The sequence below is a fragment of the Phodopus roborovskii genome, unplaced genomic scaffold, assembly GCF_943737965.1.
Source record: "Phodopus roborovskii unplaced genomic scaffold, PHOROB, whole genome shotgun sequence".
Classification (NCBI taxonomy): Eukaryota; Metazoa; Chordata; class Mammalia; order Rodentia; family Cricetidae; genus Phodopus; species Phodopus roborovskii.
In genome coordinates this window covers 32,905,790-32,918,832 of record NW_026126567.1, presented here as the reverse complement: position 1 = coordinate 32,918,832, position 13,043 = coordinate 32,905,790, and the positions used below count along the sequence as shown (strand labels likewise).

Below are 13,043 nucleotides of genomic sequence, written 5' to 3'. Positions count from 1 at the left end.
CTCCCCCACCCACCCATCAATGATATTAGTCCTTTGTCATCTGGGGAGAGGATGCTGGTCAGTCAAGAACAGTGCAATGGCATTTCAGTCAAAAATGCACTGCATGTATGACAGCATACCATAAGACTGCATCATCTAGTGACCTTACAGCCATCTTGATTTGCCGTACGTAAAGCATGCTGTTTGGTCCCTATCCAAGGTTGGAAGCATGGAGTGATGCCTTCCTCGGAGTTTTCCCACCAGCAAGTGTCACATGACTGTGCTGCCCTTTGTTAAACTTTGTTCAGGGCAAGGAGAAAAACCAAACTCGTGTCTGGAAACTACGTCACGAGGTGCAGTGGTGGAGAGGACATAAGACAAGGACTGAGAATCCAAAGCCGTTCACCTTCGCTCACCAGTGATTCTGCCGTTCACAAACCAGATGTTTTAATTAAAATGCTGCTAAAAGAAACAAATCAATTACCAGCTCCAGTACACGATGATTTATTCTATCTCACACACAGAAGATTGCTTATGAGTATCATGTAACTGCTTTAGGTGATCAGTTAGCAAAAGCTGCTAATGAGTAGCACTATTATCAAGTCAGACAAAAGACACCCTGGGATTCCAGACGTTATTATAATGCAGCACTTTGTTTTGAAAAAAAAAAAAAAAGCTGCTCTTTCATCAGAATGTGCTGAAGATAACCACGTCTGAGCAGACCCAGCCCACACCGCCACCTGTCTTCTGGAAGAATGGAAAGGCAAGGTCTTCCAAGACAGAAATGTTGACAGAGCCTATGTCCCGAATCTTGTATTTATGACAAGAGTAGCAAGACATGGATGGGTTTCCCAAGGCCTTTCATGCAAGCACTGTGTATACTGCAACAGTCACCACAAAACCATTATATGAGGGTAACAATGCCAGCCTGCATTCTTGTAGCTTTCTGTGGGGCACCGTTCCAGCTTGCTCTTGACTCCCGCCCCCTTCGTGTGAAGAGCTGCAGCTCCAAGGCCCTTCCCAGGCCTGGCTGTCGATGCCCTTCCTCTCACCCTGGCCTGGACTGTCCTCTCCTCCCTTACCATGTCTGTCTTCCATTGGCTCATCAGCTCCACAATCCCCTGGATGCTTGCATGGTTCATTTTTAAAATGTGAATTTCCTGGCAGCTAAGACTGCCTGAGTCTAGGTGGTTAAAGCCTGCGGTGCTGAGGAAGCTGTCTTGCCTTTGTTCCTGTTTTCATGAGCTATGTTGGGGTTCCACTGATAGGGACACAATGCTATTGTAGAAGCTTGCACAGCTCTTACATGGGCATGTAGGCTGGGAAATATGGCTTTGGGGTTTCTTCTTTCCCTGCTGCTGAGTCATGGACTTCCCCTGTGCAGATACTCTTACAGAACAGACGTGGCATCTTCCCTCAGGACTGAGGTGCTGCTAATTGTAGTCCTTTTAGTACCTGCTGCTGTGCTAAGGCGATGTAACGATCCATCATCATCAGCCTTGGGTGTTCAAACCCAAAACACTTAAAGCCTCTGCCAGTGTAGCTGGCCGCTCACAGCTCAATCGCCTGGGCATCTCTAGAAAGGAAAAGAAACATTAGAGGCTTCACTTTTAGAGTGATTGTGTCCTTATGGTTGGCTTTGTGTGTTGGCAGCACAGTGAGTATGTGCGAGGAGCTCACCAGCAGATGTCAGTACCAAGCAGGCTCTCTTCAAATGACACAGAAAGATGCCTGCAGGCAGTACTGAAGCCGGATATCAGCCATGAGGTTGTTTCTGCCTGCCGAACCCAAGGCCACAAAATTTCACCCACATCAATACAGTAGTGTCCGGGACTCATTCCTCAGGGTTAATCAGACTATTTAGGGAAGTGTCACTGTCCCTGTGTGAAAAACATGTTCAGATCTGGGCTGAGGCTAAGAGGAACAAGGTAGAGAAGTCTATGGAAATGCAATGAAAGGTGATGCTCTCAGCTCTGAATGATAAGTTGTTAGCTTCTGTGCCAACTGAGACAGGAGAGAAGGCACTGTCCATGAACTTTTTTTCAAAAGAGGAAAACAGCAGAAAAGATGAACTCACCAAACCAGGCTCTGGTACAAACACCTAGAGCTGGAGGTTGGGATACACAGCTCTGGCCTATAGGACATCTTCATGGAGGTTGCCAACATCTCCATGAAGGAGATGGAATTCACACCGACACCATAGTCTCTCATAAGAATCACCTATAGTGACAACAGAATGCCACATTCATGCTTTACTTACTGTTCCCTAATTGGAAATGCTATCCACTGGGCCTGATCAGCACCAATCTCTTGGTGTCTGACATCTCAGCATAGGCATAGGAGGAGCCATGGCAGGAAGACAGCAGAATGGAGCATGCGGGGGGGGGGGGCAAGTCAAGTCAACCACCATAAGAGACAGCCCATCTTCGCCTAGCCTGAGTCTGAGGGCTAAGGACACACATGAGGCTCAGGCTGATGGAGTTTACTGGCAGGTGAACCAACAACGACGATGAGCAAGCTAGGATGGCATGGTGACAGACAACAGAGTAATGGGGGTGCACCACTTAGTTTCTTGTCAACCTGACAGAAACAAGGGTCATCTGGGAAGATGGAGCCTCAGATGAGAAAATACCTCCATCCTGTAGGCGAGTCTGCGGGGCATTTTCTCGATGTGGGAAGTTCCATCCCTCTGCAACTGGTTGTGGGATGAACCTGGAGAGCAAGCCAGTCTTCTGATTCAGGTCTTGCCTCCAGGCTCCTGCCCCAGCTCCTACCCCAACATCCCTCTGTGATGCACTACAAGCTGTAAGATGAAATGAACCCTTTCCATCCCATGCTGCCTTTAGTTGTGATCTTATCCACAGTGATAGAAAATAATCTAGGGCAGGGGTGTGTCTGACCAAGGTACCCTATGTACATTCCTGGAAATGTCAGGAAGAAACCCATTACTTTGTTAAATTAATATATGTTAATAAAAACATTTAAAGAAAAAGATCTGATGAAAAAAGAGAAGACAATTAAAGAAAGAAATCTAAGAGAAGGCACCCAGTGCTGTCAAATACTAGTGTGTCTCCCCAAAAAGGATAATAGTAAAAAAGAACATGGAGTTTGTGAGGGCTGGTTGAGATAGGCAGAGGCTGAGCAGATTTCTGTTTATTTTAATCAGCCCAAGTTAAAAATCCCATTCAGAGTTGAGGAGAGGATGTTAAGTGTCTGGGCCTACTCATCATGAGTGCTTAAGATACTGATGACCCACGCAGACAAGGAGAACAGCTTCCTTGTCATGGCAGCCCCGAGCTAGGGAATTAGCTCCTGAACCAAGTCATTCTCTCATAGGAGTCATGACTCTATGAATGTATGGGTGTCACAGCCTCCTCCTGGCAGCCAGACACAAACAACCTGCACTAAAAGGCAAGCTAGGCAGAGGAGGGGACAACATAAGCTGGTTGGTTGAGTATTGGAATTAGACTTCCCATGAAGTCTAGCATGAAGAGAAGGCATGAAAAACAAAACATTTTGGACACAATACAATTAGAGTGACTGTTAAGCTAAAATATTTTACCATGTTCTCCAAAAAATCGTGTGCAGGTCAATAAGAAAAGGAAAACCAAATAGATAATAAAATCAGTATGTGTTTCTGTGTCTGGTGAGCCAGGGAGCATTTATTATTGAGTTTTGAAAATAGGCATGGGTCTTGGGTTTTGTCAGAAATGCCTGACTGATGAGGAGGTAGCCTATGAAATGCCATGGGTAAAGTACTTCCCTGACAGCCCACTGGTCAGTGGATGCTGAGTGGGTTTCCCACAAAGATCAGGCACAAGGCATGTGGTATTCTGTGTCTCATATCACATAACAGTGGCAATTTAAGCTGTATTGGAGAAGAGAACAATTAAGTCATAAGAACTTGGAAAGAAGGGATGCGTTTGGGCAGATGTGCGGGGTGCCATGAAAACTGAAAGGAACCAAAGGGGGGAAAAGCCAAATGACACAAGTATCCACGAGGGCATCCAGTACAATATACTCATTGGCCAGGCCAGAGAAGTAAGGGGAAAGGCCATAAACACACAAGATATTCACAATACTAAGGGTTAAATTTACATGAAAGGTAAGAATAAAACCCAAGAGCTTTCACTGAAACACATGAGAACAGGCATGTTAAGTGTCTTTCTAACAAAACTATGGTATATATATTCACACAGAATACAGCCATAAAGAACAAAGAGTTTGTGGTGTGTAGAAATTGATAGAGCTAGAGGACAATGTATTAAGTGAAGTGGGCTAGACACAGAAAGCTATCCCAGGTGGATGTTAAGAAAAAGTTAACCTGAACATAGACTACTGAGCACTAGAAGTCCGGATAAAGAGAGGCTGGATTTAAATGCTGGATGCATGTATTGAGACAACATACTAAACCCCACTATTATGTGTGATTAACACATTTGCTAATCAAAAATAAAATAGATTTTCCCATGGATTGGTTAATGTCACAATGAAATTAATCGGCTCCAACCTAATATGTAAAAATAATATGTCCCCAATGAAATACCAAAACATTTGTTTTTATAGCAAAGTTCTGAAGTTGACTGGAAAGTCGTACTTAAAGCTACCAGAACTAAATTAGCAAACATTTCCCTGAGGAACAAGAGCAGTGTGAGTTTGCTGGGGGTGGGAGGAGCCAGCCTATCAGATGGCAAAGCACACCAGGAATCCCTACCAGTCACAGTGGGTACCTGCCCACTACTGACCACAGGTGGCCAAGTCCAGAAACACCCCCACATTCGTGGGAACCGAGAGCAAATCAGAGAATGGAAAATCAGAGGGCACTGTTTGTCTTCTGGTTTTCTTTCTTCCTTCCTACTTCCTACCTTCCTTCCTCCTTCCTCCTTCCTTCCTTCTTTTTTTTTTTTTTTTTTTTTTTTTTTTTTTCCTGGTCCTTTCTAGACAGGGTCTCTCTGTGGCTTTGGAAGCTGTCCTGGAGCTCTTATAGACCAAGCTGGCTTGGAACTCACAGAGATCCACCTGCCTCTGCCTCCCGAGTGCTGGGAATAAAGGCGTGCACGGCCACCACCCAGCTCGGGTTTGCTTTTAAGATTTATTTATTTTGTAAGTGGGCGTGTATAGAGTGTGTATACCTGTGTGCCTTTGAAGGTCAGAAAAGTACATCAGTCACCTTGGAGCTCAAAGTCCCTGGCAGCTGTGGCCCACAGGACATGGGTGCTGGCAACTGGACCCGGGTCCTCTGGAAGGGCAGCAAGCACCTAACTGCTGCACCGTCTCTGCTGCACCATCTCTGCAGCTCCATGTGTTTGTTCTGAGACAGGGACTCACTATCTAGTTCAGGCTGACCTGGCAATCCTGCCAGCATGCACCACTACACACCACTATATACACCCACCAATGTGTAAAAGACCAAATGTATCAACAGCTCACCTCACACACCTGAATGAATGCCTACAATTCCAAATAAAAATACTCTTAAAATAGCCCAAATATATCTGAGTAGACATAAAAACTTATCATTATATGTAAATATCATTAAAGTGTCATGGATAGATATAAAATTAAAACTGATTATGTGTAAATGTTGAAAATTCAACACATTCTTGTGAAAGGGTCCAGGGCGGGGCTTTAGTCAGCCAGGAGCCACTGAAATGCTGACCTCAAAGCAGAGATAAGTTAATAGTTTGGAGGGAAACAATTCTCTCTGTGTTTGAACAGTCTCATCTTTGGCTTTTGTTCCGGTCTTACACGTTCAAAAATAATATTAAGGGTTTTAAAAAACACTAAACTACCCTAGGCCCTGAGACCAGTATCTCGAATTCTGTATCAACTTGGTAGCACTAACCACACAGAGAAAATTAGCTATATACACATAAAAAGCAAAACTCTACAGACATAAAGTGCTGCAAACACGTCTTCACGCTTGCTGGGCAGGCTGGGTCAGGACACTGCTGTGATTCAGGAAGCATCGTGTGTGGTGAGTGAACTTGAGCAAAAGGGTGAAAATCCTGCTATGTTAGACAAACAGGGTCTCCATGTCAGGAGAAGCAAGGCGGAAAAGCAGATGGGGAAGCTTAGGAGGACCTCAGAGGACTGGCTTAGCCTTCTACATATATACACTGTACATATATGCACTGAAAAATGACCTGGCTGGTGGCCATGAGTGTGACAGTCTGTCCAAATCTAATTTATAAAAATCAACCCCCACAAAACCAGAAGGAACCCCAAAGAAAGGGAACCTGAGATATTGTGTGTGTGTGTGTGTGTGTGTGTGTTTGTGTGTTTGTGTGTGTACATACATGTATCTGTGTATGCATGTGTGTATGTGGCTATTTGTCTGTGTATGTCTACATGTGTATATACGTGTGTGTGTGTGTGTGTGTGTGTGTGTGTGTGTGTGTGGCTATGTATATGTGTATATATGTTTGTTTGTGTACATCTGTGTGTGTTTAATTTGGAAGGTACTCCAGAACAGCCAGGATGTTGTCACAGGGGTCCACTTGTCATCAAGAAACGACTTTTACTTCCCCTTTCTCCTGCCCTTCCTGGCCTTTGGCAGTTAGTTGGGGGAGCTGTCCCCGAGGTCATAAGAGCAAGAAATCTGTCCCTGTCCCTCACCAGCTGCAGCACTCAGAAGAGTAGCCCCTGTTCCTCTCCTGGGGAACACAGTAGAACTGGCCCTGGGGCTGTAGGTATGCATAAGCTGACCCCAGGGCCTGAAAGCAGGAGAACTTGCCTTGCTACACAGGGTACAGAGGCAACACTGGAGATGCTCGCTCTGGTGAGAGCGCTCCTGCAGGTTAGCTGGCAGGGTGACCAACCCTTGCAACCCCCCAGCTCCAGAACCAGGGCTATGAGTTGGCACACCCCAGCATCCACCCTATCTATGATCTACTGGAGCAAGTGAAGGGGTCAGGCCTACAGATTCAAAGCTGCAGGATTTTCACAACAAAAACAAGATATCCAAGATGAGAACCAGTGAGAGAGAGCCCAATATCAATAGTGTAGCCTTGAACCAGCTCAATGACTCTTTGCATGGAACACTTGCAAGTAAAGATATAATAAGGACTAAAGGATGTACAATGAAATTTTTCTTCTTTTTTCTTTTCTCTCAAATTTTGTGTTGTTTTATGGGAGGGGAGGTTGCAAAGGCAGAGGGTGGGTAAGAAGGGACAGGGAGGTAAATGGAATCGAGATGCACGATATGAAAGACAAGAGGAATAAATAAAAAGGTGTTTAAAAAGGAATGCCTTGCATTTACTCAACTTGGAGTACTTTGAGCAACAAAGAATTATGACAGTGATAGATTAAAAAGCATTGAAGTCTAGCATATCAATAATCAGTAAAAATAAAAAAGTGAAAGAAAGAGAGAACTATAAAAAGTTCATCCCAATCACCCCACACCAAAAGAATAACGGGTGTTAAATGCAGAAGATGTACCAGGATTGGACACTCAATATTTTTATAAGCAACTATTGCCACAGCTGACTCAGACCTGGCGTATGAATTCAGGTGAAATCAATGGGTGAGGATTAAGATACCCATATTAGTGTATTTGCTATTGACAAAGAACAGTGTAATCTCTACATTGCTGCGAGCAAGTAATAGCTTCCCTAGCCAAGCTACCAAAAGAAGCAAAACCAACAGGGAGCCTGGCTAGGGTTAGGTATGTACCTCCTGGCGCTGGACAGGGCAAGGTAGACAATGCCACCCCTGCCCCGGTATTCTTGACCCCCACCCCAAAAGTAAAGAAAATAGGACATTACACAATTTTTACCTTAGGCAGTTCAAAATGAACAACAGTGTTGAGAAAGGAAAAAAAAAAAAAAAAAAAGGGCGCAGAGAACATACATATTTTGTTTGCAAGTTTTCACCTTTTCTGTGGGTTTCAAGTTCTTTTTTTCCACCAGAAAGAAGACAGGAGATGATTTCAAACCTAGAGTGGCCATCCCAGGCAGATGTTGAGTTACCATTCTAGGTACAGCCCATCAGCTATGCAGGTGACCAGGGGATGTGAGTTAGGGAATCCTGCTGTAGTGTGTAGTTAAAACTGAGAAGTACAGGCTAAACCCAGACCCTAAAGATCCTGCCTCTCAGCAACCGCTCCCAATATGCAGCCTTTCCCACTCCCAGAGCCCCACAAAGCAGCATGAGAAACAAATGGTCAAGCACACGGAAGTCTGCTAACACAGAGTGGTGTTTTAGATTTTGTTTTTGTTAAATGAACTGGATTGGCTAACAGATTGGCCACTGTCAAAACGAAGATTGTGGAAAAACCAGACTCTCCTTCAGTTAAAGCTCGGTTCTCTCAACACTAATGGAGCAAATGACCACAGCTTTGCTTTTATTCTGGTCAATGGATTATCCCCGAGAACTTCCCACAGTCCTAAAGGAATGCTGTCAGAGCACAAGGTCTCTACATGGTGCCTGCACTCCCACCATGGCAAGCAGAGGAGGGAGGCTGCCACCAGGGCAATGCCAGCCATCCTCCCTGTTAGGGAAGACACTGAGGACCAGCCTCAGAACAGGAGGCCTCAGAACTAAGCCTGGTGCAAAGCGGACAGTGAGGCCAGGCTGTGTGGGAGCCCTGGCTCCTTGTGCTCAGTTGCTGGGATCTCAAGTTGCCTGGGATCCCCAGACTTCATCTTGTGATAACTTGGAAAACTTGGACACATCCCTGTGCTGCGGTCACTCCTCCCCCTCCCCTTTCCCTCACTGCCCTTGGTTGCTGCTTTTGAAGGTTCATTTCTGAACAGCTATTGCAGTTCACATAGCTCCCACACCTCAAAGAATCCAGAACTTTCCCACTTTTGTCTTCTTTCTGCAGCCTCTTGGCTGTGGTTCAGCAGATGTCCCAGGAGCTCTGAGGGGACTTCCAGAGGGGCTCCCATCTGCACAGGCCCTCCTCCTAGCCCAAAGAGGATGCCGGTGACCATCCCAGCTCCTCCCTTCTCCCTGCCCCAGTCCTCAGGGCTGGACAGGAAGTCCCAGGGCAGGGGTCAGAGTCACTCACGCCCCAGGGAGCTGAAACTCTTCTCCCTTCAATGTCTTCCCAACCCACACAAAAGACTAAAGCATCTGCTCTCACCATAGGGCTCCCTCACTGGTCAATGGAGCACTGGTGTCCTTTCCCAGGGCCCCTGTGCTTGTTTTCTACCCATACCCTGACACCACCTACTTCCCACTGGGTGTGCAGCCCTCCACACTGCCAAACAGGGCCAGACCGGCTCCCAGATGGCTGTCACCTGCGATCCCCCTAGTCAGAGGGAATTTGTCTTCCCTATCTTGCCAACCAGTTCTTGACTTGTCTCATGGCTGCATGACCATTCATTCATTCATTCATTCATTCATTCATTCATCACAGACACAGGCTCACACTCCCTTCTTGGCACTGGGCTACCCTGCTGGGGCTGCAGAGATGAAAAGAAAGACCCGCTCTCAAGGAGGTTACATCTTAGGAAGGGAAACAAACAAACAAACAAACAAAAAAAGCCACAGAATTTAATGACATGTGATTTGTCATGCATCTGTGGAATTGAGGTCTAGAGAAAAATAAAGCCAGGGCTGGGGAGATGGCCCAGTCAGTAAATTCTTGGGAGCAAGTATGAAACGCTGAGTTTAATCCCCAGCACCCGTGCAAAATCCGGGCACAGGCTTATAACCCAGCACTGTGGAGGGAGCCATGGGGGATTCCCTGCACCTTGCTTCCAGCCAGCCTAACAAAATCAGCAAGCTCTGGGCTCAGCAAGAGACTTTGTCTCAAAGAATAAGCCGGAAAATGAGGAAGACACACTTCAGGTGTGCCCATGCACGTATGCAAGCCTGGCACTCACAAACACATTCACATGCACACATGGAAAAGAAAGAGATGGCCAGAGTGGGTGCTCCCATCTAAAGCCAGCTATCTCAAATCAAATGACAGCTCTGATACAGAGATAGTAAAGGAAATGAAGTGTGAGGCTTGCAGTTATCTGAGCAAAGAGCATCTCTATTATAAAATAGTGCGTATGAAGGCCCTGGGGCGGGCTGACCCAAGAAGACAAGGACTCTGTGAAGGAAAGCAAAGCTGCTGGATGTCAGCAGCTAAATTTAACCCAGGACAGACTCTGGTCATGGAGGACCTGTCATGGCTTTATTCTGAGTACCACACATGGATGGTTCTGGGCAGGGTGTTGAGGAGGAATCTAACCCAAGCTGTGCAAAGTTTTGGCCCCTACGGTACCCTCATGATTCCCAACTGGTCCAAGAAAGGAAGAGTAGCAGGCAGGACCCCTAGGGTGCATTTCAGTCCTCTATGGTGAGGTGGAGCCAGAGGCTGGGGGTGAGGGTTGGTACACACTGAGTAGTCTGCATCAACCTTACCTGGGGCTTCTCTTCTTCTGCAAGATGGTGTCTAAAGAGAGAAAATAGAGCATTAGCAAGGATGGCCTGTTACTCCTCTGCCTAGCTGGTAGGTGGGGGGGGGGGTCAAAGCCAGCCCAGTGAAGGAGCCCTAGGGTGGGCCACTCACTGGGACCTGGTTCAGGGCTCATCTTAGTGCTGTTGGAACCTCTCTGTCCATACCAGTCCTTGAGCCCTTTGGCTAGAACACAGGTGTGACTGATTGTTCCCCATACTGCCCAGGGCCCACATCCCACATCCCCACTGGTTGCAGCCTGAGTCTCTGCAAGGGGCTGAAGTTCTCAGGAGAGTAAGAGGCCAGGGACTATGGAATAAAGGGACAGCTTCCTCCACTCTTACTGGTAGGGAAACAAAAATCAAAGCCAAGCCAGTGCTTATGACCAGTGATGTCCATTTCCACCCACATGACCCTTCTCATGTATCTCTACAGGTCATGTTATATTTTCAAAGAGAAGAGAGCATCCTTCCTCTTTGTCCTCAGATCCACCCCACAGAAAACTACATTATTACCACCTTCGCTGTCTCAGTACTTTCTAGGCATCTTACAGAGAGAGGGCTGGAAATCAGCATTGCATTTGCTATATAACTCACAAAGACACTGCTCAGATCCTGCAGTGAAGTCCTGCCCCCTTCCCCAAACAGCATGGGATGTGACACGCTGCTGTTCACAGACTCACATGAGCCCAGACACATCTGGATCGCCAGCAGCCACTCAGCCCTGCTCTGGGTTTGACCTGCCCATCAACAAGCTGAGCTCAGAACCACCTCAGGGCCTCCTGGGATCAGTTTTATCTGATCATACGCATGGGATAAGAAGACAGAAGTACCATTTTGAAACTAACTTCAGTCCCTTCTGTTGTGGAATATTATTTTAAGATGTGTTACATTTGTTTATGCTCTGGAACATTTGTTTAATAATGAAAAAATGCATTGCATGTGTTTAACTCCGTGAAGCTGTACCACTTTGCAGGTCTAAAACACTTGGCTGGTCTAATGAAGAGCTGAACGGTCAATAGCGAGGCAGGAGAAAGGACAGGCAGGGCTGGCAGGCAGAGAGAAAAAGTAGGGGGAGAAATCTGGGAGGTGAGATCAAAAGAGAGAAGGAGCAAGAGAAGGAGGAGGACATTAGGGTCTAGACACCCAGCTATACAACAAGCCATGGAGTAGGAAGTAAAGCAAAGTATATAGAAAAGAGTAAGATAAAAAGCCCAGAGGCAAAAGGTAGTCGGGATAATTTAAGAAAAACTGGCAAGAAACAAGCCAGGCTAAGGCCAGGCATTTATAAGTAATAATAAGTCTCTGTGCGTATTTATTTGGAAGCTGGGTGATGCCCCCCCCCAAAGTGCAAGGAATTAAAAAAATAAATGCAACCAAAAACATCTTTCCACCTTCCTCCAGAAAGCTTAATTCTCAGACTACTGAAAGCGACTGAATACGGAAGTTCACAGTGATGGAGAGCTAGGCAGGGACATACAGCAGGAAGATAGATGCAGAGACGCCCATTTGTTCTCTGGGGGAGCTCCTGGGCTGTGGGCTTGTGCTTTTTCTCTCTTTTGCACAGTCTCCCACCCTTACCACCGCCAGTGCTTCACATTAGGTGGCTTCATAGGACACCATTTGCAATAGCTCGGGTCTAGAATGTTCTCCAAGGCTTAGTCTCCAGCCCGTGATGCTATTGGGAAGTGGGACAACCTTTAAAAGGTGGGACCTACTGGAAGATCTTGGACCTTGGGGGCATGTCCTTGAGAGGAATTGCACAGTCCCAGTTTCTTCTCTCTGAGAGGAACCAGCTTCCTTTTCTGCACACTCACCACAAGCCCCAAACCAAGAAGACCAATAGAGCATGAACCAAAATCCCCAAACTATAAGTCCCAAACCCTTTCCTCTCTTGAAGTTGATTGTCTCAGGTATTTTGTCACAGTAGCACCAAGGACCAACAGATAGTCCCTTCTTCTGCAGAGCAGGGAAGGGTCTGTTTGTCACGGGTCCCTTACCCTGCGGCGTGTTCTTCAGGTCTGCAGAGTCATTATCAGACAAATGTCTCCGGATTATGCAGATCTTCAGGGCAAGGAAACCTGCAGATATGGCTACTCCCAAGGCCATGCCAATGACGGCGTACTTGATATCTGAAACACAGGGAAGAATTGAACTCAAGATTCAGCTGCCAGTCTCCAGGGGCCTTCCATGGCTCTACACGAAGTCCAGGCTCATGTCTCTGGACCTTTACCCACTGTCAACCTACCATGCTAGCCTTGTTTGCCACACTCCATTCACAATCCCTCCTCTATCCCCAAAGCTTCATCCCTGGCCTCAAGTTCTCAAAGATGTTCCCATCTTCAAGGGTCATTCAAGTGCAGCAGAACCTGGCCACCTGAGCTCTGGTGGTAGGCAGCTGACTACTCTGGCTGCCTGCCACCCTACTTCACTTATCCCTTATTCATTCATTGACTCGCCTATCAAGAATATGAACATTGTTGCTATGTGGTGAACTTGAAAGCTAATGGGAAGGACCTGCACTGTCATGGCAGAGCCTTGAGTCTGCTGAGAAAGTCAGGCAAAGGGCTCACAGTTAAGATCACAGGACAGGTGGTCTGGACTGGTGTAGGAGCCCTGGGGCTGAGGGCCTTCTTAAAGGAGGTGGGGTGTGGAATGCTCCTTGCTAG

The 13,043-nt window shown here is 46.6% G+C and overlaps 1 protein-coding gene across 1 annotated transcript in view; it reads right to left on the bottom strand.

Annotated features, from left to right (window-relative positions):
- Positions 1–467: 467 nt before the first annotated feature.
- The window catches only part of Tmem273 (transmembrane protein 273), a 31,898-nt gene continuing 19,322 nt past the window's right edge, over positions 468–13,043 (bottom strand). The window contains exons 3-5 of the mRNA XM_051202491.1: positions 12,375–12,506; positions 10,342–10,372; positions 468–1,555 (exon numbers count right to left, since the gene is read on the bottom strand). Of these exons, the coding sequence (XP_051058448.1) occupies positions 1,531–1,555; positions 10,342–10,372; positions 12,375–12,506 (188 nt within the window). The 3' untranslated portion in view covers positions 468–1,530. The remainder of the gene's footprint in view (positions 1,556–10,341; positions 10,373–12,374; positions 12,507–13,043) is intronic.